At 49.1% G+C, this 24,536-nt stretch overlaps 1 protein-coding gene across 1 annotated transcript; it reads left to right on the forward strand.

The window, feature by feature from the left end:
- The first annotated feature begins 5,444 nt into the window (after positions 1 to 5,444).
- RNF186 (ring finger protein 186) lies at positions 5,445 to 6,689 on the forward strand. The gene has a single exon (XM_015093734.4). The coding sequence runs from the start codon at positions 5,630 to 5,632 to the stop codon at positions 6,308 to 6,310; it is 681 nt and encodes a 226-aa protein (XP_014949220.2). The 5' UTR covers positions 5,445 to 5,629; the 3' UTR covers positions 6,311 to 6,689.
- The last annotated feature ends 17,847 nt before the right edge of the window (positions 6,690 to 24,536 follow it).

Here is a 24,536-nt window from a genome sequence, read left to right on the forward strand (position 1 = left end):
GCTTTAGCGTAGTCAATGAAGCAAAAGTAAATGTTTTCTGGAATTCTCTCGCTTTTTCTATGATTGAACAGGTGCTGGCAATTTGATTTCTGGTTCCTTTGCTTTTTCTAAATTGAGCTTGAATATCTGAAAGTTCTCTGTTCACATACTGCTGGAGCCTGGCTAGGAGAATTTTGAGCATTACTTTACTAGCATGTGAGATGAGTGCAACTGTGCGGTAGTTTGAACACTCTTTGGCACTGCCTTTCTTTGGGATTGGAATGAAAACTGACCTTTTCCAGTCCTGTGGCCACTGCTGAGTTTTCCAAATTTGCTGGCATACTGAATGCAGCACTTTCACAGCATCATCTTTCAGGATTTGAAATAGCTCAACTGGAATTCCATCACCTCCACTAGCTTTGTTCATAGCGATGCTTCCTAAGGCCCATTTGACTTTACAATCCAGGATGTCTGGTTCTAGGTGAGTGATCACACCATTGTGGTTGTCTGGGTCATGAAGATCTTTTTTGTATAGTTCTGTGTATTCTCGCCACCTCTTCTTAATATCTTCTGCTTCTGTTAAGTCCATACCGTTTCCGCCCTTTATTGTGCCCATGTTTGCATGAAATGTTCCCCTCGTGTCTCTGATTTCCTTGAAGAGCTCTCTAGTCTTTCCTTTCTGTTCTTTTCCTCTATTTCTTTGTATTGATCACTGAGGGAGGCTTTCTTATCTCTCCTTGCTATTCTTTGGAACTAGGCTTTCAGATGGATAGATCTTTCCTTTTCTCCTTGGCCTTTCGCTACTGTTTTTTTTCTCAACTATTTGTAAGGCCTCCTCAGACAGCCATTTTCCCTCTTTGCGTTTCTTTTTCTCGGGGATGGAATCAGCCATATATATGCATATGTCCCTTTTCTTGGATTTCATTCCCATTTAAGTCACCACAGAGCACTGAGTTGGGCTCTCTGTGCTATCCAGCATGGTCTCATTAGTTACCTGGTTACATATTGGTGGTGTTTAGTTGCTAAGTCATAGCCTACTCTTTGCAACTCCATGGACTATATCCTGCCGGGCTCCTCTGTCCCTGGGATTTCCCAGGCAAGAATACTGGAGTGAGTTGCCATTTCCTTCTCCAGAGGATCTTCCCAACCCCGGGATCAAGCCCATGTCTCCTGCATTAGCAGGCAGATTCCTTATTGCTGCGCCACCGGGGAAGCCCATTTTGCACATAGTAGGGTGTGTATGTCAATGCCAACCCCCCACTTGGTATCCCCTCTTCAGGCGAGGCCGCAGGTCCTGCCCGCTTTCACTTCTCTTTAAGAAACACTGGCTGAGCAGGCCTTCAGAATGCCTTATCTCTGCACCCCATGTGAGACCAGTTACACTGAGGGCAGCTCCATAGCAAGGTGTGTGGGTTACGCAGTCGGCCCTGAGCAGGGTTTCATGGAGGCGGGGCCGTAAGTGATCTCCCCCAGGTTCCGACAGTGTTACCGTCTCCATTTTATCAGAATGAGAAACTGGGCTTCAGTGAAGTGGAGAAGACTTGTCAGAAGTCGTGCAGCTAGTGAATGACAGGAGCCAGATGCCTAACTATAAAACCAGAGTAAACGGTTAAGCCAAGGCAATTTTATGAACTTTCACTTTCTACTTTATATATTTCTATAATACTTGAGTTGTTATTCTCAATATATGTTTTCTTCACAGTGGTTGCCCAACAACATCAAAGGTTATTTTTTAGACACTAACCTCAAATTACTTCCCTTGGTCTGACTTCAACCTCACCCAGCTACCTTCCTGATTATTATTTGGTTTCCCAGGATTCTTGCTTGGAGAATTCCATGGACAAAGGAGCATGGCAGGCCACAGTCCATGGGGTCGCAAAGAGTCGGACACAGTGAGCTACCATCACTCACTCAGAGCTGGCTAGGGGCTTTTCAGGTGGCGCTCGTGGTACAGAATCTCTCTGCCTGCCAATGCAAGAGGCGTAAGAGAAGCAGGTTAGATCCCCGGGTCGGGAAGACCCCCTGGAGGAGGGCATGGCAGCTCACTCCAGTATTTTTGCCTGGAGATCCCATGGACATGGGAGCCTGGTGGCTACAGTCCATAGGGCCACACAGAGTTGGACATGACTGAAGCGACTTAGCCCATACACAGGGCTGGCTAGCAGAGAGGGGGCGTCACCGGCCAAGCTGACTGAACTGCGCTGTCCACCTGATTTTCTATTTCTTATTATAAATGAATGCAGCTCAACAGATTTCTTTCTTCTCCTATCTCAACCCTCCCTAGGGTCTAGCAAACAGAAAGGAGCTTTATATAATGCAGGTCAAAGCAGTGAAGAGACACAAGGTCTTTTGGGCACAGTAACCCACAGGCCTTGGTTCTCTTGGCCATGTACACTTTGATTGTCCGTGTCAGAAAGCAATTAAAGGCTTCTTTTCTTCATCTATTGCTATGTTACTCAAATGACTCACCCTTACAAGGGAGAAAAAAATCCAACTCAAGCTGACTTAAGAATAAAAATCCAGGTGGATTTTATCCGTTATTATAATAACTAAAAAAAAAAAAAAAAAAAATTCAAAGAGTTCTGGCTTCAGGTATGGCTAGATCTAGGCATTCAGTGTCATCAGACCTTTTTCTGATTCTTTTCTCATCTTTCTTTTGTGCCTCATGGTGTGGTCCTGGCAACTAAGGGTTCTATCCTCTAGCTTGGAAAGAGAAACTTGTCAGTCATCCCAACAAAAGTCCCAGAACTGAATCTCGTTGCTTTGGCTTAGCTCACATTCTGAAGTCTGAACCACTGCTTTTAGCCAGTAGGGTGCATATGCTGATTGGCCTGCCCTGAATGACATCGCCTCCCCACTCCTGCAGAGGGGCAAATCACACAGAATCAGAGTGGAAAGCAGCAGTTACCCCCCAAAAAAGGCCACCCAGAAGGAGAAGTGGATGTTGGGCCTGGGGAGGGGACATGCTGGATCTGAGCCACCCTTCAACTTGATCTGGGGGAGAGGAGAGTAGAGAGAAATGACTGTCACGTCGAAGGTGAAGGAGAAGAGACGTGATGCCAGGGGGTAGAGAGTGGAGAGTGGATTTCAGAGACAGAGGCCCCGGGGGAGCCTGAGGCAGGAGAGCAGGGCCTGCCCCTTGGGGTGGGGACAGCGCTGAGTCAGAGGAGCTGGACCCTGTGGACCTCAGCAGGCGGCAGGAGCAGCGGGCCAGGTTCGTGCTTCCGGATTCAGCATGGCTTCGGGGAGATTACTTTGAGGAAGTGGATCATGTCACCCCGCTCTCTGCTACTCAGGTCAAGGCAACAGAATCACATTTTTTCCCCTAGCTTTTAACTTTTTTGTTATAGTTGGTTCATAATGTCTTGTTAGTTTCTGATGTATAGCAAAGTGATAGTTATACATATATATAATTTTTTTCTTTTTCATATTCTTTCCCATATGGGAATCATGACAGGGGGTGGGGGAGAGGTTGAGAGTTTTTGTTGTTTGCTTTTGAACTGTGGTGCTGGAGAAGACTTTTTCGAGTCCCTTGGACAGCAAGGAGATCAAACCAGTCAATCCTAAAAGCCATCAACCCTGAATAGTCTTTAGAAGGACTGATGCTAAAGCTGAAGCTCCAATACTTTGGCCACCTGATGCAAAGAGATGACTCATTGGAAAAGACCCTGATGTTGGGAAAAGTTGAAGGCAAAAGGAGAAGAGGGAGGCAGAGAATGAGATGGTTAAATACTATCACTGACTCAGTGGACATGAGTTTGAGCAAACTCTGGGAGACAGTGAAGGACAAGAGAGCCTGGCATGCTGCAGTCCATGGGGTCACAAAGAGTCAGACACAACTTAGTAACTGAACAACAACAACAACAACTTGCTTGTTTTTACCGCACCAAGCAGCATGTGGGATCTTCGTTCCCCAACCAGGGATCCAACCAGCAGCCCCTGCATTGGGAGGATGGGGTCTTAACCACTGGACCACCAGGGAAGTCCCAGGAATCACGATTTCTTAGCCGCCACGCAGTGTGTATCTGCCAGTCCCACATGCGTCCTGTTAACTGGAGTCAGCTGCCTGAAGGCCAATCGCCTCCACACCAGCAGACGAGACTGAGTTCCTGGACCCAAGAAGGTGGGAACCCGACCTTGCATGCTGGTAGCTCCCCGGGGTCCTGGCCCCAAGGAAGGCCCCTTGGCAGGCAGCCAGCAGGCTTGCCCTGACCACACCCCGCCTTTGCTTCCAGGCCTCCGCAGCGCCGTCCTTCCAGGGCTGTGCCGAGATGCGGGGCGATCACAGGTGAGGACTCTGTCACGAGGCTCAGCTCCAAGGAGGCCCAAATAAACAGCAGCTGTTCATGTTGCTCCTGGGTCTGCAGTGTGTCTGGCACACAACAAACACACCTATTGTTAGGTCTGTGACGTGCACAGCTCAGGAATCAGGAACGGTTAACACAACTACTGCGGCTGTAAAGGAACAGATGGCCGTGACAGGTGATAAATACCAATGAGCTGTTGGGGTTTTACTGGGTTTGGCTGGGCTTTCTCCCCCTGACACTCAGAATACTTTCCCCATCACTTCTCTCTTCTTCACAAGGCGGCCTGCTTGCAAATGGGCTCAAAGCGCAAACTTTTTCCCATTGATCCTGACATCCAAAACCTTTCATGGAGATCCACTCATGGCAATGTTTTTCAAATCGGGGTCCCCGCAATCCGCCTGGGTTAGAATCATGATGACGTTTATAAATGGGGCAAATTCTGAGATTTCCATCTGGACCTTGCTGAATCTCTGGGTCTAGGGCCCTGGAAACTTGTGTTTTGAAAGGTTCCTGGGAGGACCTCCCTGGTGGTCTAAGAATCTGCCTTCCACTGCAGCAGACTCAGGTTCAATACCCAGTTGACCAAGTAAAATCCTACATGTTGTGGGGCAACTAAACCCAAGCACTGCAACTAGAGAGAAAACCCACACACCGCAGCTAAGACCTGATGCCATTTGGTCACTAACTTCTGTGTCCGACTCTTTTGTGACCTTGTGGACTGTAGCCCACCAGACTCCTCTGTCCATGGGATTCTCTAGACAAGAATACTGGAGTGGGTTGCCATTTCCTCTCCAGGGGATCTTCCTGACCCAGGGATCAAACCCACGTCTCCTGCATGACAGGGAGATTCTTTACTGCTGAGCCACCAGGAAAGTCCAAGACCTGACTTAGCCCTAAATAAATGTTTTTTTAAAAAAGAGATTCCTGGGATGGGGTGGTGGTGGTGGTGATTCTAATATATCCTGAAGCTCACAAGAGGTAGTCCCGCGGGCAGTCATGACGCACAGGCCCCAACAGGAAAATCCTGATTCCCGCACTGGCCCTCCCTGCCCCCATGGCCCTTCTATCAGGCAATTCAAAGTCTCCAGGTGGAGAGTTACTGATTAACCCTAGGTTTCAAGGAAAGAAATAATAATAACTGAAGGGACAACGTGAGCCAAGAAACAAGCTGAGCAGCCCTGGGAGAGTGGTGGCAGACGGCTCAAGACTGGAAGGAGGAGAAGGAGACTAGAGCCCGCCAGCCTGCGGCCAGACAGCCTTTGGGTCCCAGCAACACCCACCGATTTCTGCCTGTCGATGCCCAGGCGGTGAGCTGCCACGTCCTGGGGGCTCCGGTGCCCAGAATGGCCTGCCCCGAGATCCCGCAGCAGCCCCAGCCGGTCTGCCAAAAAGCCACCCCCTCCGACCCCGCAGGCTGCGCTGGAGGTCCTGGCGGCCCCACGGAGGGCGACCTGGAGTGCCTGGTGTGCCGGGAGCCCTACAGCGGCATCCGGCCGCCCAAGTTGCTGGGCTGCCAGCACGCCTTCTGCGCCGTCTGCCTGAAGCTGCTGCTGTGCGTGCAGGGCGACGCCTGGTCCATCCCCTGCCCTCTGTGCCGCAAGGTCACGACCGTCCCCGGGGGCCTCGTCTGCACCCTGCGCGACCAGGAGACCGTGCTGGCGCGGCTAGCCCGGCCGGGCCTGGAGGTGCCGCTCCGTCCTCAGGGGTTGGCGAACCCTGTCGCCCCGCCGGCAGGGCAGCCCAGCGCTGCCGGAGAGGAGGAGCAGGACGCGGTGAGCGCCAACCGCGCGGCGGCCCGGCGCCTGGCCGCGCACCTGCTCCTCCTGGTCCTGCTCATCGTCCTCATCCTGCCCTTCATCTACCCCGGCGTCATCCGGTGGGTGCTCAGCTTCCTCGTCACCCTGGCTCTGCTGCTGGCTCTGCTTTTCTGCTCTCACCCCGGCCAGCAGGGCGGCTGCGGGCCCACCCCCAGGACTCTCTTCTGCAGAGAGCAGAAACCCAGCGAGATCGCCTCCATCGCCTGAGCGAGCTCTGACTGGGCGGAGTCGGGGGTCCCTTCTGCCTCTGCGGCCCGCTTACCATCACAGTGAACCGAGGAAGCGGTTAGGCAGCGGGCCGGCTCCCTTGGGAGAGCAAATGCCCGCTGGACTTGCCAGCCAAAGCCAGAACGGCTGTCTTGGGCCAAGAACTGTGCTTTTGGACAAGAGACTTACGCCTGCCGCGGGTACAGCATAATAAACTCTTTGGGGCTGGGGAAGGAACTACTTGAAAGCGACAAAGGAAGGGGGTCTCCCGTTCCTTTTAGTCCAATGCCCCTGACTTTTCTTTCTGTACCTGGATGAGAATATTGCAAATATTAATGGTATTGGAAAACAAATAGAACTGGAACTCCTTTTTTTTTTTGCAATTTCTCTGAGTTTTTCTTTCTTTCTTTCTGATTTTGTGTGTTTGGGTAGTTTGTTTGTTTCTGCCTGTGACATATCTTCCCTCCTGGGAAGTCAGAGCCCACAGGAAGTCCTCTCCCTGATGCTGTCTGATGCCCATCTCACCTCTCCAAAGGTCCTGGTGGCTCAGGTCTCCCACTGACCTGCTCCCAGGGATGGAGAGGGAGAAGTTGTGCAGAGAAGTGATTCTCCTGCTGCGGCTGGGGGATGCCCACATTTGGCTGGCTGAGTTGGGGAGGAGTAGGGAGGACCCTGGTGGGTTTGGGAATTGCTCCCAGCAGCTCTACCAGGATTTCTCAGCTCCATGTCATCAGGCCCTAAAACAACAGAGAATCTCAGGGTTACAAGGACTCCCCTCCAGCGGTGGGTCCAGCTGCCCATCTGAGGCTCTCAGTCCCACACTCTTGAACCAAATCTTCACAGTCGTTGTTTTCTCTCTTATTGCATCCCGATGCCCAGTTGAGATTTTGTCATAAAAGATAAGAGGCCCCATAAATGCAACGGTCCTCTCCAATAACCCTGTCTTTCCCACCTCGCCCTGGGAGTCACAGTCATCTGAAAGGCTCTTGCGTCTTCTCTTGACCATTTCTGCTCCATAACAGAGAGGAGACTTCTGCTGGAGGGAATGACCTTCCGTGGCTTCTGGAATCGGGCACCGGCCAGAGGGACCTGTCAGGGTGCAGGGGGGTGAAAGATGGGAGATGTCGCATGATATCCTTCCAAAGACCCCGTAGTTGAGAGGCAGACTTGAAACCTCAGAAGGGCTCCTTGAGTCCAATCCGTCATCCTTCCTGGGCCCCCTTTCCTGACAATGGTTGCATGTGTGTCCTTGATCTGGGCCTTCTGGCTCTCTGAGCTTCATTTCCCCCAAAATGAGCTAGTAGGACTGGATTAGTCCTAAGTTTCCTGAAACCCAGAAGCTGAGGGCACTGCTGGGCTCCCGGACAATGAGCAAGGGTCACAGCCCCTCTGGAGTCATATACAGAAAAGTCAGGGTATAAGTCTGTATGCAATTAGCTCTTGCGATCTGCAAACAAAATCTTCCTTTTTTCTTATAAGGTGCTTTCAGGGCAACTCTGTGACGCCCTCGCTATTGGCTTTGTTAACTCCAGGTACTGGGAGGGGGCATGAGTGAGGGTGTGTGGGTGTCCCCATCCCTTTAAGCCAAGGCCAAGTGGGCCTGGAGAACACCTTGTTTCCCCAGGATGAATAAATGACAAGAATTGTTTGGCATTTCCAGAACTGGCCTGGGGCATGTGCAGTTTGGGAGGGTAGCCAGTAGGTTAGGGAAAGGACGTTCTTTCCTCATTCACCTCTACTCCCATTCCACCTTGATCTTGGACCCTCCACCAAGGTTTCCATCGCTAATAACAACACCATTTCTACCAAAGCAATGGTGGACTCATGCTTACTGAGTGCTTACCATGTGCCAGGTACTACATTAACTACGCTGTGTCCATTATCTAGCTGAATCTTCATGACAACTTTATGAAGAAGAGATCACCATGCCGGAGAGAAGACTGAGGATCAGAGAGCAATTCATCTGCCTAAGGTTGCTCAGCCAGCCACTGCCAGAGCTCCCTAGGAAATTAACCCAGGCTTCTTTCTGCTCCAGTATCCTGCCTCCTTTGCATACAGTTCCAAAGCAACCAGGAAGCTGGTCACTGCTAGTGGGCTTGCGGGCAGAATAGGAAACTAACCTCTGGAGCCTTCAGAGAGGCCAGAGAATTCTAGCATCTATTATCTATGCTAAAGAGAAAGAACAGAAAATGATAAAATGGGCTGGCCTTCCCTACTCTTGCTGCCCAGTGCCAGCCTCCCCTGAAGGGAGCCGTGCTGGCACACAGACCCCACCAGTGTGTCCTCTGTCCTGACATTTCTGCCCCTTCGTCCTGAAGCCCCCCTGGTCCTTGAGTACCTTTCTGCTCCTGGCAGTGTGAGGAGAGAGAGCACGAGAAGCTAATGTCAGCCCAGCCTGCCCTGGAGAGAAAGAGAGGAGACAGGCTGTGGGTGCTGCCAAAGGATGTGGGTGGGAGAAGCCAGAGAGGCGGGCCGGCGCCCAAAGCCAGGCTCAGACCCAGGGTGTGGCCAGCCAGACTCACAGAACTTTTCTGAGCCGTGCTTTGCTATAAAGTAGGGAAGGGTGCCACCCACCTGCCAGGGGCTCCTTGGGCACTTAAAGTGCTGCTGGATGGACTTCCACGGTGGCCTGGCGGTCTGCATTCCCAGTGCCAGGGGCCTGGGTTCACTCCCTGGTCAGGGAGCTAATACCCACATGCCACGAATAAGAGTTCGCATGTCTCAACTAAGATCTGGTGCAGCTAAATAAATAAATATACACTAAAAAAAAAAAAAAAAAAGCTTGTGATGGCCTGGATGGGAGGGGAGCTTGGGGGAGAATGGATGCACATATATGTATGGCTGAATACCTTTGCTGTTCACCTGAAGCTATCACAACATTGTAGTTTTTTTTTTTTTTTTAATGCTACTGAATGAGAATCCCATGTCCCAACAGGCTGGCTTTCTCATCAATCATTGAGCTCCTTGGGTTCCATGGGGCCTGTTCAGTGTGACAGAGAGCAGGGGCCCAGCTTTGGTAATGGGGTGGAGAAGCCCGTCCAGGGTAGGAGCATCGTCCAAAACAGGCCAATCTGGTGGCCAGCTTTATGCTTAGGTCCTCAGGATGGACAGGAATTGCAGGGAGAGGCCAAATTCCATCCCCTTCAGCCCCATCTCCCTATTCTGTGGCCTTAAAGTCAGACATAACCTGGCTTGAATTCTAGCTTTCTCACGCAGAAGTCACTGCACCTCGCTGCATCTGATTCCTTACCTACGAAACAGGTTTCACAGAGTTGTCTGGAAATTAGTTAAAAAAAAAAAATCCATGGTTGAGCATTTAGGACTGTAAGGAAGTAAAGAAGAAAGAGGGAAGACGAGGAGAAATGGATTGAGTTCTAGAAAGCCCTAACAGGAATGATGAGTACAGACTCTCTTTATTTTATTCAATCTTATTAATAAGGACATGGATTAAAACCTGGACACTAGAGGCCTCCCTGATGGTGCAGTGGCTGAGACTCCTCACTCCCAGTGCAGGGAACCTGTGTTCAACCCCTGGTCAAAGAACTGGATCCCACGTGCTGCAACCGAGACCTGGCTGCTATATAAAATAAATAAATATTTAAAAAAAAAAAAACAGACACTAGAATTTACCTCCTCCATTAACAAGCCTCAATATGAGCAATGTCTTGAGTAATATAAGAAAACAATCACCCCTAGTATGGTCTGTATGCACTGAGTGAAGTGTATTACATATGATATCGCATCTGCTATAAGGTTCGCTCCAGTTCAGGCGCTCAGCCATCTCCAGTTCTCTGTGACCCCATGGACTGCAGCATGCCAGTCCTCCCTGTCCATCACCAACTCCCGGAGTGTACTCAAACTCATGTCCGTTGAGTCGGTGATGCCATCCAACCATCTCATCCTCTGTCATCCCCTTCTCCTCCTGCCCTCAATCTTTCCCAGCATCAGGGTCTCTTCCAATGAGTTGGCTCTTTTCATCAGGTGGCCAAAGTATTGAAGCCTTAGCTTCAGCATCAGTCCTTCCAATGAATATTCAGGACTGATTTCTTTTATGATTGATTGATTTGATCTCCTTGCACTCCAAGGGACTCTCAAGCGTCTTCTTTAGCACCACAGTTCAAAAGCATCAGTTCTTCAGCGCTCTGCTATAAGGCAGGTGCTATTATTAATTAACTCCAAATTACCAATAGGGATGCTGAGGCCCAGAGAGAGGTTGAGTAACTTGCTCAAGATCGCACAGTAAGGTGGCGGTGGAGCCAAGGCCAGGAAGCAGAAGTCCAGGTCCAGAGTTTAGACTTTGAGTCACTTTACTGTATTGGATGAAACACTCCTGAGCACGTTGTAAGCACAACAAGGTATGTGAGCCCATGGCCCGAAGGGTGAAAAATTAAGAAGAGGCGGCATTCCCCCTTCGGCTGGGGTACTCAGGGGTGCCAGGGCTAGAAGCTTGTGGAAGGTCGCCTGTTCCATTACCTACAGCCAGGTTCCCGTCTCAGCCTACAGCACCGTTCATCACTGGAAGCTCTCTCAGATGACTGAAGGGAGCGTTGTGGTCTTTGCTGGAACAATGAATTCTTTGTGGCAATGGAAATTATTTCCAGGAATGAAGGACCTTCCTGCAGTCTCTCAGGCTATGGGGAGAACATGGAGCACATTCAAAGAAAAGTTAGATTTGAGCTCTTGAATCTGCCTGGAGCTGTTCACACGAACTTTATATTCTTGCCTGAGGACCTTGAAGTCACTTTCTTAAAGGAGACTATTTCTTGAGTCAGTAGGGAACTCTCTGAGAATTCAGGACACCATGAAATCTAAGACCTGTCGGTGCACTTACACCACAAATATTTATTGAAGGTCTGCTCTGTGCCAGGTACTGAACAAGATATTTAATCTTATTTGATAAGGAACTTTGATGGAAAAGAGAAACTAATGGGTACAAAGTTGAATTGTGTCTCCCTTCCCCCCAAACTATCTGTTGAAGCCCGAATCTCTACTACTTCAGAACGTGAACTTATTTATTTTTTGCTTTTTTAATAACTTAAGTTTTATTGGAGTATAGTTGCTTTACAACGCTGTATTAGTTTCTACTATAGCAAAACAAATCAGATATATATATATATCGCCTCTGGTTTGGACTTCCTTTCCATTCAGGAGCATGTGACCTTATTTGGAAATAGATTTTTACAGATATAATCAAATTAAAATGAGGTGGTCATCAGCATGGGTCCTAATCCAATATGACTGGTGTCCCTATAAAAATGGGGAAACTGGTCATGGAGACAGACACACTCAGAAGACAACATGATGACTCATCAGAAGGTCAGCCAGTGAAGGGGAAGGCAGGAAAGGGTCATGTTTCTACAAGCCAAGGAATGCGAAAGATGGCCAGGAAGTGGCCAGAAGCTCGGAGAGAGGCCTGGAATAGACTTGCTCCCGGGGCTTTCAGCGGGAACCAGCCTTGCTGAGCTCTTGATCCTGGACTCGTAGCCTCCAGAATGGTATGAGACAGGAAGTTTCTAGTACTGTAACAGGGAAGAACGGAATCTGATTCCAGGTCAGATGCGCTTCTTCACCCTTTGCTTTCTGTTGCTCCTGTCTCTGCAGCCACTACAAGCGTGCACTCTCTAGCCATGAGCATACATGGCAGCCTGCCTCCGGAACCCTGCCCCTCTGCCTGAATGTTCAAGTGCCTTTGTTCAGCTCGCCAGGAAACACCCCGACCTTGCCCATCTGGGACTGGCCGCAGGAAAGGAGAAATTAGTACATCCCCTTCCTGAGGCTGGCCAAATCAGGAGATATTTTGCAAGACTCACGGCCTTTTGGGGCTTCCCTGGTGGTTCAGTTGGTCAAGAATCCAGCTGCAGTGAAGGAAACTGCCTTCCGTGCAGGAGACCAGGGTTTGCTCTCTGGGTCGGGAAGGTCCCCTGGAGAAGGAAATGGCAACCCACTCCAGTATTCTTCCCTGGAGATCCCCATGGACAGAGGAGCCTGGCGGGCTGCAGTCCATGGTAGCAACTGGAATACCACCACTGTGGCCCTTACACTTTACTTCCTCACTCCGCCTCCCTCTTGTTCTAGAAAGGAAACTAGCATCCAGGCCCCAGTAAGACGGTACCTTAAGACTCTAGTGAGCCATCTTCTTGGGCACTGGCTTCCCGAATAAAGCTGCTCTTCTTGCCTCAACACTTCATCTCCTGATTTATTGGCCTGTCGTGGAGGGAGCTGACCAGACTTGGACCCAGTGTGCGGGGCTGTGCTTAGTCCCTCAGTCGCGCCCAACTGTTTGTGACCCTGCAGACTGTAGCCCGCCAGGCTCCTCTGTCCATGGGATTCTCCAGGCAAGAATACTTTAGTGGGTTGCCATGACCTCCTCCAGGGGAGCTTCCCAACCCAGGGATCAAACCCAGGTCTCATGCGTTGCAGGCGGATTCTTTACCGTCTGAGCCACAAGTGTTGTTTAAGGAACAAGGGATTGTGGCTCCTCAGTACAGCAGCCCTAGGAGCCGATACAGCATCTATTCTGTGCCTGGGCTTGCACCAGACCTTGAAGCTGGGCTGCTTCAAGTTCAGCAAAGTAACTTGCCCAGAGTCTTGTAGCAACACACACGGAAATGTCAGGCTCAAAATCAAGTCTGATTGATAACCAAAGACTAAGTTCTCACTCCCATTTCGTGCATGGCAAATTGAGGCTTGGAAAATCCCTGTGATTTCCCTCCCAAACAGAGCCCAATATGTCAGAGATGAAGTTGTAATCAGAGCCCACAGTTCCTAAATTATCCTTAATGTTAGAAACGACCATATGGGAACTACTGAATAATTATCCCCATTTCACAGGTTAAAGAGTTAAAACCCAAGTCCTTAAGATGCCTGACCAACCTTAAGGTCACAAGTGAGTGAGTGAGGCGCCGGAAGTTGAACCTACAGTTTGACTCTAAAGCTACAGTTTTCACTGCCTCACAGTTTCTTAGCAGCCTGTCTGCATGGACAAGCAGGAAAGCCTGTATTTCAAGATGCTTGAGGGACTCACCATCAAAGCCTCTTTGCTCAAAGAGGACAGGACTGTCTGTCTTGCTTCCTCTGACTTTGTTACATTCAACGGCCCCTCCTGTGGATCCCCCATCTCTCTTGCTGGGGAAACTGCTCTGTGGTTAACCTCAGCCAAGGAAGAATCTCACCAGCAACCACTACACCAGTTGGGGTGCTTGGTCCTTCCTCCACGTACCTCCCACTTCAGCTGAAGCAGTCACACGGTACAGATCATATGATCCTTTCCAGAACTGCAGTCTGGAGTCAGTGATGAAGGAGAGATGAATGTTTAAAGTGGTAGCAATGAAGCAGACGGTCCCCATAGCTCTGACCCTTCAGCCACTAGTTGCTTCAGTGAGCTCTGTTTCCTTCCCTACAATTTTTTTTTTTCCTTTAGATGGCCAGAGTCAGTTTCTGTTGCTTGCAACCAAAGTTCATGACCTAATACAGGAGCCTAATACAGGCTCCTGGTTGCTGAAAAATCCCACCATGAACTTCAGCCCCTCCAAAACCTGGAAAATGAGGCAATGCCACAGGCCAAGGAGTGGAGGACCTCTTGCATCCCTGCCCCAGCCCTCCTGAGAGCCAGCCTGAATCCGTGGTGAGGCTGCCCAGATGTCAGGACCAGGGAAATGGTGGCCAGGTCAGCTCTGCTCAAATGCGGGACTGGACACGAAAACATGGAATTGGATCTCAGGTCAGCCACTGTTGGAGGAGACTGGTTTCCAGTTTCTTGGCTTCAGAATCCCCAGAAGAAACAAAGTCTCATTCTTACATATATATATAAATATATATATGTATGTATGTATGTATAATTTTTTTTGGCTGCACTAGGTCGTCGCTGATGCATGCAGATTCTCTCTAGCTGGAACGAGTGGGGACTACTCTCTAGTTGTGGGGCGTGGGCTCCTTGTTACAGTGGCTGCTCTTGTTGCAGAGCATGAGCTGTGGGCAGACTCACTAGCGGTGGCACACAGCCTTCGTTGTTCTGCCGCATGTGGGATCTTCCCAGACCAGAGATCAAACCCATGTCCCCTGCATTAGCAGGTGGATTATTAACCACTGGACTGCCAGGGACGTCTACAGACTCTAGTTCTGTGTAGACAGCCAGCCCAAGGTCCTTCACTGGAGTCAGTTTGCAAAACAAAGCGGCCTGCAAAGTAGCAGTGGGGGCGGCAGTTCCAAAGCCACAGCAGCCGCCATCATGGCTAATGTTTAGCAAGAGCGTCCCACATTCGGGCTACTGTTCTCAGAGCGTCCTTAGAGCTTTCTTCCTCGGAGCTAACTCTATTGTTCTTCACAACAATCCTATGATTCTTTCTGTTGGACATTTGACACTGTCATCTCAACGAATCAACACAGAGCCCCTATTCAGGAAGGCAGCTGAGACATGGATAAGATAAAGAACTTGCCTGAGTGGCTGCACTGAGTTTGAAAGCAGGGGGTCTAACCCAGCTCCAGCCCTTCTCAGTCACTGCACTTAAAACTGCTTCCTATGCCCACCTCTCTCGCTTCCTTCCTCATCTTCCCTGCCTCCATCAAAATGAACCAGGAAAAAAAGGAAGGCCCTCAGGCAGATATTCCTGGGTTCAAAACCAAGTCCTACTGTTCATCGTCAGTGTGACCTTGGGCATGATAGATGCCTTTCCTGAACCTTAGTTTCCTTGTTTGGAAATTCAGGGAAATCAAGCCTACTTGATACAGGTTTTGTGACAATTCAGTCAGATCATGTGTAAACGCCTGGCACAGTGCCCAACACACGTGCTCACCCATCCCAGGCAACCTGGCAGCAAAGACGGATGGGCATCCATTACTCACCCAGCAAGTAGAGGGGGCAAAGACACACAGTGGAAGGGACCGTCTTTACCACCCTCATGCCCGTCAGCCTCTCGCCAGCTTCGGGAATAGGATATGCGCTCATGTGCTCAAATCAGACCACAGGGTGAGACTGTTGCCAGTGAATTTGAGGTCCTTGCTTCATCACAAAAGAATCTGGAGACGAAGTGACAGGTAAGAATATTAATACTTAGAGACAAGCACGCTCCACAGATAGAGTGGGCTATCCACAGATAGAGTGGGCTATCCACAGATAGAGTGGGCTATCTCAGAAGGCAAGAGAGAGAGCCTCAAAACACAGTGTCGTTAGTTTTTATGTGCTGGGTAATTTCATAGACTAAGGAGGCTCAAGGTCTACTGGAAGTTGAATCTTCTGCCATTTTGGACCTAGTTGGTTCTAATCAGTTTTTGTCACATCCTATAAAAAGCAGAGACATCACTTTGCCAACAAAGGTCAGCATAGTCAAAGCTATGGTTTCTCCAGTAGTCTCTGTGTGGATGTGAGAGTTGGACCATAAAGAAGGCTGAACACTGAAGAACTGATGCTTTCAAACTGTGGTGCTGGAGAAGACTTTTGAGAGTCCCTCGGACAGCAAGGAGATCAAACCAGTTCATCCTAAAGGAAATCAACCCTGAATATTCATTGGAAGGACTGATGCTGAAGCTAAAGCTCCAATACTTGGCCACCTGATGCGAAGAGCTGACTCACTGGAAAAGACACTGATGCTGAGAGAGATTGGGGGCAGGAAGAGAAGGGGATGACAGACGATGAGATGGTTGGATGGCGTCACCGACTCGATGGACGTGAGTCTGAGCAAGCTCCAGGAGACAGTGAAGGACAGGGAAGCCTTGCATGCTGTGCGGCCCATGAGGTTGCAAAGAGTCAGACGTGACTGAGCAACTGAGCAACAACAATGGCCAGGTCATTTCTTTAAAGGCTGTGCTCTTCCCTTCTGTTTCTTGACTTGAACAGTCTAAGACGAAGAGTAACTCTAGAGCAGGAGGTTCTGACTGTGGAGAAGTACCCAGTGGGGCTCTGGAATGCTGGTCATGCTCTATTTCTTGACTTAGGTGATAGTTACATAGATGAGACTTATTTTCTAATTATTTATAAACAGTGTCTACATCCTGCATGTGCTTTTCTGTACGTATTTCATAGTGAAAAAAGAAGACGCTAAGCCTAACAGAACAACGCTATAGAGTCTAGGCAGCTTGAGAGCCGAGGTGGGTGTGAGACTGGTACCCAGTACTAATCCCACTCTGAAATGCCTGCCCCATCCACACCCAACTCACCCAGCGATTTAGAGCTTTATGAGTTGCTCTGAAGACGGTCTGGTTTGAATCCTGACTCTGCTACTTGAATCCTGACTCTGCTACTGGCTGCTACTTACTCTCAAACACTCTAATCCTCACGTCAACATCTACAAAATGGGGAGAGAATCATGCGGTTACGAGCATCAAACGAGCTCACTGTAGAGACCATTTAGCGCCGTGAACTGCACACGGGATGTACCCGAGAAGCACTAGCTGCCAAGTTAGGCAAAAACATGAATGGACTGGCTCCTTTGACAAAATGGTGGCAAAGGCAGGGTTCTGCTGGGTCTTGGCAGTGATGAAACTAACACATGGGGCTGCATTAAGATTGCTTCTCTCCATTTCCATCTCTTTTTCTCTCTGCACTTGAGTCTTGTTCTCGCCAACCAGTTGTTTTCCATGATATTGGGAACTGGCCAGCTCCAACTCATGTCTTCCTAGCTTTATGTCCAGAAAGAAAGGAATAGACTTCCTTCTCTTGGTTAAATGATCAAAAATCCCAAGGAAGGGCTCTGATTGGTCATCGTGGGTCACATGCCCTCCTCTGTGACCAACATGGCTGTGACTGGCTGCCCCAACAGAGTCATGTGATTGGTAAGGAGAAGGTCTTCAAACACGGGAGGAAGCAATTTGCAAAAGAACAAGGGGCCATTGCGTAGACGCAGCAGCGGTGTGTGAGCCAGTCGCCACGCACCAAAGCTAATTAGAGGTGAACTCCAGCCTGACTGGATCTTTCTTTGAGAGGCCTGCCTCCTCCCAACACAATCTCAGTCCAAGTGAGTTCTGATAGTAATATTACTATATTCATCTTTTGTGGGGAGAGCATGTTTTCCCAAACCTGCCAATCAAAGCATCATGCTCCCTGGCCATAGGATCTGGTTCAGAGCTAAGCCAATGAGAGCTCTACCCAGGAATATTATTGGAGTTACCTGGAGGAATTGTTTCCTCTGCCATAGTTGCTAGGCTGTTAGAATGTTTTTCTAGACTTTCCAGTGACCATCTTGCCCCACCAAGGGAAGGATTTTTCTATGAGTGAAACCTACCCAGAGCAAAGCTGAGCCTAGTGATAGAGTGAGTGAGTGAGTGAAGTCGCTCAGTCGTGTCCGACTCTTTGTGACCCCATGGACTGTATGTAGCCTACCAGGCTTCTCTGTCCATGGGATTCTCCAGGAAAGAATACTGGAGTGGGTTACCATTTTCTTCTCCAGGGGATCTTCCCGACCCAGGGATCGAACCCAGGTCTCCTGCATTGGAGGCAGATGCTTTAACCTCTGAGCCAGAGGGTGGTTCCTAACCATATTATTTGAGTACCTAGACCTGGCCATGCCTGAAAATCAACTTTCCTCTAGACTTTTCAATACTTACTTGTGTCAACAAATTCCCTTTCTTTGCTTGAACCATTTTGACTGTGTTGTTTCATTTGTAGGCAAAGGAGCCCTGGATCCAGTCTCATCCTACTGTCCACAAGGCCACCTGTCATACCCTTTAATATCCCTCCTTTAAATAAGCCAGCTCCCCAGAGGATTCTGGTAACTCCTCAGCCCTTCCCCCAAGACCCAGTGCTCTCTGAGGCCTAGTTCATGGTGAACAGTGTCAGATTTGTGATCTACAAAGAAGAGAATTTAGCTTCAGGACTAGAGATGAGGCTTCAGGCACTCGGAGCTTCCTGTGACAGAAGTTTTATTACAGTGAAAAAGGGATGGAGAAAGCCTCATCAGAAGGGGCAGAGAGTGCCCCACTCACTAGTCTGGGCGGGGCTTGATATACTCTGTCAATTGGTTACTAACAATAGAAAGGTATTACCAGACCCACACCCACAGTTCAGTTCAGTTCACTCGCTCAGTCGTGTCTGACTCTTTGCGACCCATGGACCGCAACACACCAGGCCTCACTGTCCATCACCAACTCCCAGAGTTCACCCAAACTCATGTCCATCGAATCTGTGATGTCATCCAGCCATCTCATCCTTTGTCGTCCCCTTCTCCTCCCGCCTTCACTCTTTCCCAGCATCAGGGTCTTTTCCAGGGATTCAGCTCTTCACATCAGGTGGCCAAAGTACTGAAGTTTCAGCTCTAGCATCAGTCCTTTCTACGAACACCCAGGACTGATCTCCTTCAGAATGGACTGGTTGGATCTCCTTGCAGTCCAAGGGACTCTCAAGAGTCTTCTCCAACATCACAGTTCAAAAGCATCAATTCTTCAGTGCTCAGCTTTCTTCACAGTCCAACTCTCACATCCATTCATGACTACTGGAAAACCATAGCTTTGACTAGATGGACCTTTGTTGGCAAAGTAATGTCTCTGCTTTTTAATATGCTGTCTAGGTTGGTCATAGCTTTTCTTCCAAGGAGCAAGCATCTTTTAATTTCATGGCTGCGGTCACCATGTGCAGTGATTTTGGAGCCCAAAAAAACAGTCTGTCACTGCTTCCATTGTTTCCTCATCTATTTGCCATGGAGTGATGGGACCGGATGCCATGATCTTAGTTTTCTGAATGTTGAGTTTTAAGCCAACTTTTTCACGCTCCTCTTTCACTTTCATCAAGAAGCTATTTAGTTCTTCTTGACTTTCTGCCATGATGGTGGTGTCATCTGCATATCTGAGGTTATTGATATTTCTCCCAGTAATCTTGATTCCAGCTTATGCTTCCTCCAGCCCAGTGTTTCTCATGATATACTCTGCATATAAGTTAAATAAGCACAGTGACAATATACAGCCTTGACGTACTCCTTTTCCTATTTGGAACCAGTCTGTTGTTCCATGTCCAGTTCTAACGGTTTCTTCCTGACCTGCATATAGGTTTCTCAGGAGGCAGGTCAGGTGGTCTGGTGTTCCCATCTCTTGAAGAGTTTTCCACAGTTTATTGTGATCCACACAGTCAAAGGCTTTGGCATAGTCAATAAAGCAGAAATAGATGTTTTTCTGGAACTCTCTTGCTTTTTCAATGATCCAACAGATGTTGACAATTTGATCTCTGGTTCCTCTGTCTTTTCTAAATCCAGCTTGAACATCTGGAAGTTCACAGTTCATGTACTGTTGAAGCCTGGCTTGGAGAATTTTGAGCATTACTTTGCTAGCGTGTGAGATGAGTACAATTGGGTGGTACTCTGAGCATTCTTTGGCATTGCCTTTCTTTGGGATTGGAATGGAAACTGACCTTTTCCAGTCCTGTGGCCACTGCTGAGTTTTCTAAATTTGCTGGTATCTTGAGTGCAGCACTTTCACAGCATCATATTTTAGGATTTGAAATAACTCAGCTGGAATTCCATCACCTCCACTAGCTTTGTTCATAGTGAGGCTTCCTACGGCCCACTTAACTTTGCGCACCAGGATGTCTGGCTCTAGGTGAGTGATCACACCATCATGGTTATCTGGGTCATGAAGATCTTTTTTGTATAGTTCTTCTGTGTATTCTTGCCACCTCTTCTTAACATCTTCTGCTTCTGTTAGGTCCATACCATTTCTGTCCTTTATTGAGCCCATCTTTGCATGAAATGTTCCCTTGGTATCTCTAATTTTCTTGAAGAGATCTCTAGTGTTTCCCATTCTATTGCTTTCCTCTATTTCTTTGCATCAATCACTGAGGAAGTCTTTCTTATCTCTCCTTGCTCTTTTTTGGAACTCTGCATTCAAAAGGGTATATATTTCCTTTTCTCCTTTGCCGTTAACTTCTCTCCTTTACTCAGCTGTTTGTAAGGCCTCCTCAGACAACCATTTTGCCTTTCTGCATTTCTTTTTCTTGGGAATGTTTTTGATCACTGCCTCCTGTACAATGTCATGAACCTTTGTCTATAGTTCTTCAGGCACTCCATCTATCAAATGCAATCCCTTGAATCTATTTGTCACTTTCACTGTATAATCGCAAGAGAGTTGATTTAGGTCATACCTGAATGGTCTAGTGGTTTTCCCCACTTTCTTCAATTTAAGTCTGAATTTGGCATTAAGGAGTTCATGATGTGAGCCACGGTCAGCTCCTGGTCTTCTTTTTGCTGACTGTATGGAGCTTCTCCATCTTTGGCTGCAAAGAATATAATCAATCTGATTTCGGTACTGACCATCTGGTGATGTCCATGTGTAGAGTCTTCTCTTGTGTTGCTGGCAGAGGGTGTTTGCTATGACCAGTGTGTTCTCTTGGCAAAACTCTGTTCTCTTGGCAAAAATATTTTGTTTTGTACTTGATTTTGTAGCTTTGTTTTGTACTCCAAGGCCAAATTTGCCTGTTACTCCAGGTGTCTCTTGACTTCCTACTCTTGCATTCCAGTCCCCTATGATGAAAAGGACATTTTTGGGGGGTGTTAGTTCTAGAAGGTCTTGTAGGTCTTCACAGAACCGTTCAACTTCAGCTTCTTCAGCATTTCTGGTCAGGGCATAAACTTGGATTACCGTGATATTGAATGGCTTGCCTTGGAAACAAATGAAACACTCCCACTCCCAAAACATACATTTTAAGACAACAGGATTAGAAGTAACAATAGAAACATCTTACCAGATCCACTGCCACAACATACTTTCTCTCCTACCATCTCTGTTGAGCAGTATGTGGACGAGCGCCCCAGGACAGGACATGGGGTATGTAAACTCTTAGGAGAGTCGTGAGGAAGGACGTTTGGGTGGCCAGGGCAAGCCTCAGGAAGGATGGGGGAAATGGCTGGATCTTAAAGCAAAGGTTTGATTTGAATAGCCAGAAAGAGTGGGCTGAAAGACAGCCTCACAAGGAACAGTGTGAGAAAAGCATAGAAGCCGCAAAATGCACCGCGTATTCAGGGGCAGAGAGTGGACCTGCCGAGGTCAGGAATCGGCCAGGAACAGGGAAGAGGGCTGTGCCTAGTGGCAGAGGGTCCTGCGTGCCAGGCTCTGGGGCCCACCCGTGCGGTGAGAGTGCAGGCACAGACGTGCTCAGAGTCACCCCCGGCCCTGAGACTCTGAACTAGCAGCACAGACTCTTGTTGGCAGCCCATGACAGGGCAGCCTGTGCCTGTGTGCATGAAACGATGTGTCCACTGGAAGTGAGCGTGGTGGGGAGAAGGGGGTAAGAAGGGCTGCTGTGGAGAGTTCTGGGCTTTGCTCCACTACTACAGACCCTAAATAAACTTCTTTGGGCTTCAACAGCATCCAACCCTGGGTGAGGGGACGCGGGGCAGTTTCAAGTGGTACTAACAGATATTCACTCACTGACTCACTCACGCACTCATTCATGCAAAATACCACACACTAAGCATTACCAGGCCCCCCCTGGTGGCACAGGTGGTAAGGAGTCTGCCTGCAATGCAGGAGACCCGGTTCAATCCCAGGGTCAGGAGGATCCCCTGGAGAAGGAAATGGTGACCCACTCCAGTGTTCTTGCCTGGGAAATCCCATGGATAAAGGAGCCTGGCGAGCTTCAGTCCACGGGGTCACAATGACTCGGACACGACTTAGTGATTAACACTAACACGAGCGTTAGCTTGGGTCCTAGGGACACAAGAGTCAGTGAGACACAAGACTCCTGGCCCCGCGGAACTTACCCCGGGGCACTGAGCGCCGCCTGCTCAGCAGCCATTCCACCTCCTGCCTTCAGGGAAACCTGATTTTGTCCATGCAGCAATGTGCTCAATCAATGCCGGCAGGAATAGTCTCGGCTCAGGGCCCCGTCCTTTACAGGGCGCCCATCTGGCCTCTCCCAGCCATACCCCTCCTGACGGAGAGAGGAGTCTACAAGGCCAAGAGGATGTGCCCACCTAGCCCACACTGTGGGTACCTGCTACCTCAAAATTCCCTGTCCAAACAGCCCCAAGCCCACTTCCAGCCTGCTGGAGTGAGTCCCTCCCCTGACCCACCTTCTGAGAGTGCGGCCACTGCCCACATTCCTAGGCTCGATGAGTGGCGAAAGGGCAGCTGTTTGCAGGAGGGAGGCAGACAGGGCTTGGGTGTGCGGGAGTCCTCGTGTGGGACGGGAAGGAACCAGGGCCAGAAAGAGAAGGAAGAGGGCCGGTGAGCCAGAAGCCACATCCTGGCCTGAACCTCTGAGAAGCTGGAGGATTCTAAATTCACACCTGATCTTCCATGTTGTTTGAAGGTGTGTCTGTTTGGAAGGTTAAGACAGGTGTTTTTTTTTTTAATCATTCTATGTTCTTGCCCTGAGCTCCACAAATGTTCGGACTGGCCTGTTCCTGGCTGCGGGGATCTGAGCCAGTCCCCCTTGCCAGATTCCTTGCTTTCCCAGACTCCTTTGCAGCCAGGAATGATCAAGTGATCCAGACATATGATCCCAGCAAAGGGCTTCTGGAAAATCGTTTCTACCTTGATCATGGAAGAGAAACCTATGAGGAAAGGCTCACGAGCAGAGCTTCCTTTTTCTCTCTTCTGCTTTTGAACACAACTGCTTAAGAACCATCTCTGGGGTGCAGGATGACACCGTGAAGGCCAACAGCCAGCATGCGAGGACGATGAAAGGTGTAAAGACCCTGGGTCTTGTCGTGCACGCTAAGTTGCTTGCGTCATATCTGACCCTTTGCAACCCTATGGACTGCAGCCTCCCAGCCTCCTCTGTCCGTGGGCTGCTCTAGGCAAGCATACTGGAGCGGATTGCCGTGCCCTCCTCCAGGGGATCTTCCTGACTGCGCTCAAGTCTCACGTCTCCTGCATTGGCACTAGCAGCACCTGGGTCATGGAGCTTAGGGGCCCGCTCTGGAGCCAGCTGCCTCTGGATTTTATGCTGCACGAGACATCAGCGTCATCATGGTTTTGGCCACACTTTGGGCAGTGTGTGATACAGCAGTGGCCAGCCATCCTAACAAAACCTTTGTGGTTTTTAATTTGTTGTTTGTATTTTTGCCCATGCTGCATCGCTTGCAGGATCTTAGTTTCCCAAACAAGAGATCAAACTCAGCCCCTGGCAGTCAAAGTACAGAGTCCTAACCACTGGACCACCAGGGAATTCCCAGAAACATGCTTTCTAAAGACTAGTGACAGAAATCAGTCTGGCTGGAAGATCATCAGTCTGGCTGGTGACATCTTGCCAGTCTGTGGGGAGGATTCCCCATGGGTGAAGTCAAACCGGAGGAAACTGAGAATTCTTTGGTATACCTGCATGCTACTTTTACTATTATCGTCTTTAAAAAAATAACCTCATGTTGCCTAATGGTTTAAAATGAACTACAGCACTATTTAGGGTTTCCCTGGTGACTCAATGGGAAAGAATCCACCTGCCAAGGCAGGAGAGCTGGGTGTGATCCCTGGGTCAGGAGGGATCCCTGGAGAAGGGAATGGCATCCCACACCAGTATTCCTGCCTGGAAAATTCCATGGACAGAGAAGCCTGGTGGGCTACAGTCCATGAGGTCGCAAAAGAGTCAGACATGACCTAGCTACTGAATGACAACATACCACTACTATAAATAAAAAGCCAAGATGACTCGCTATTGTAGAAAGCAATAAAAAGATTTTTTTTAAGTGAAATCCATGCTGAAAATAAAAAACTCTAAGTGCCTTGTGGTGTCCCACACTGGATTCTGGGACTGTAAGAGGACATTAGTAGAATAACCAATGGGACTTCCCTGGCAGTCCGGGGGCTAAGAACCCGCCTTCCAACACAGGGGACATGGATGCAATCTCTGGTCTGGAAAGATCCCACATGCTGGGGAGCAACTAAGCCTGTGTGCCCCAACTACTGAAGCCCAAACACCCTAGAGGCTGTGCTCCAGAACAAGAGAAGTCACCGCAGTCAGAAGCCCAGGCTCCAGAACAAGAGAGTAGCTCCCAGTCATTGCAACTAGAGAAAGCCCATGCACAGCAATGAAGGCCCAGTGCAACCAAAAACAAATAAATAAGTAAACGTTAAAAAAAAAATAAAAGTGGAAGTTGCTCAGTCGTGTCCAATTCTTTGTGACCCCATGGACTATACAGTCCATGGAATTCTCTAGGCCAGAATACTGGAGTGGGTAGCCTTTCCCTTCTTCAGAGTATCTTTCCAACCACAGGATCGAACCCAGGTCTCCCGCATTGCAGGCAGATTCTTTACCAGCTGAGCCACAAGGTAAGCCCTGGGGGGGGGGGGGTGCGGTGGGGGAACCAAT

Source organism: Ovis aries, chromosome 2 (genome assembly GCF_016772045.2).
Source record: "Ovis aries strain OAR_USU_Benz2616 breed Rambouillet chromosome 2, ARS-UI_Ramb_v3.0, whole genome shotgun sequence".
Classification (NCBI taxonomy): domain Eukaryota; kingdom Metazoa; phylum Chordata; class Mammalia; order Artiodactyla; family Bovidae; genus Ovis; species Ovis aries.

Excerpts from the sequence above, each read along its gene's own strand:
- RNF186 (XM_015093734.4), top strand. The coding sequence starts at position 5,630 with ATGGCCTGCCCCGAGATCCCGCAGCAGCCCCAGCCGGTCTGCCAAAAA.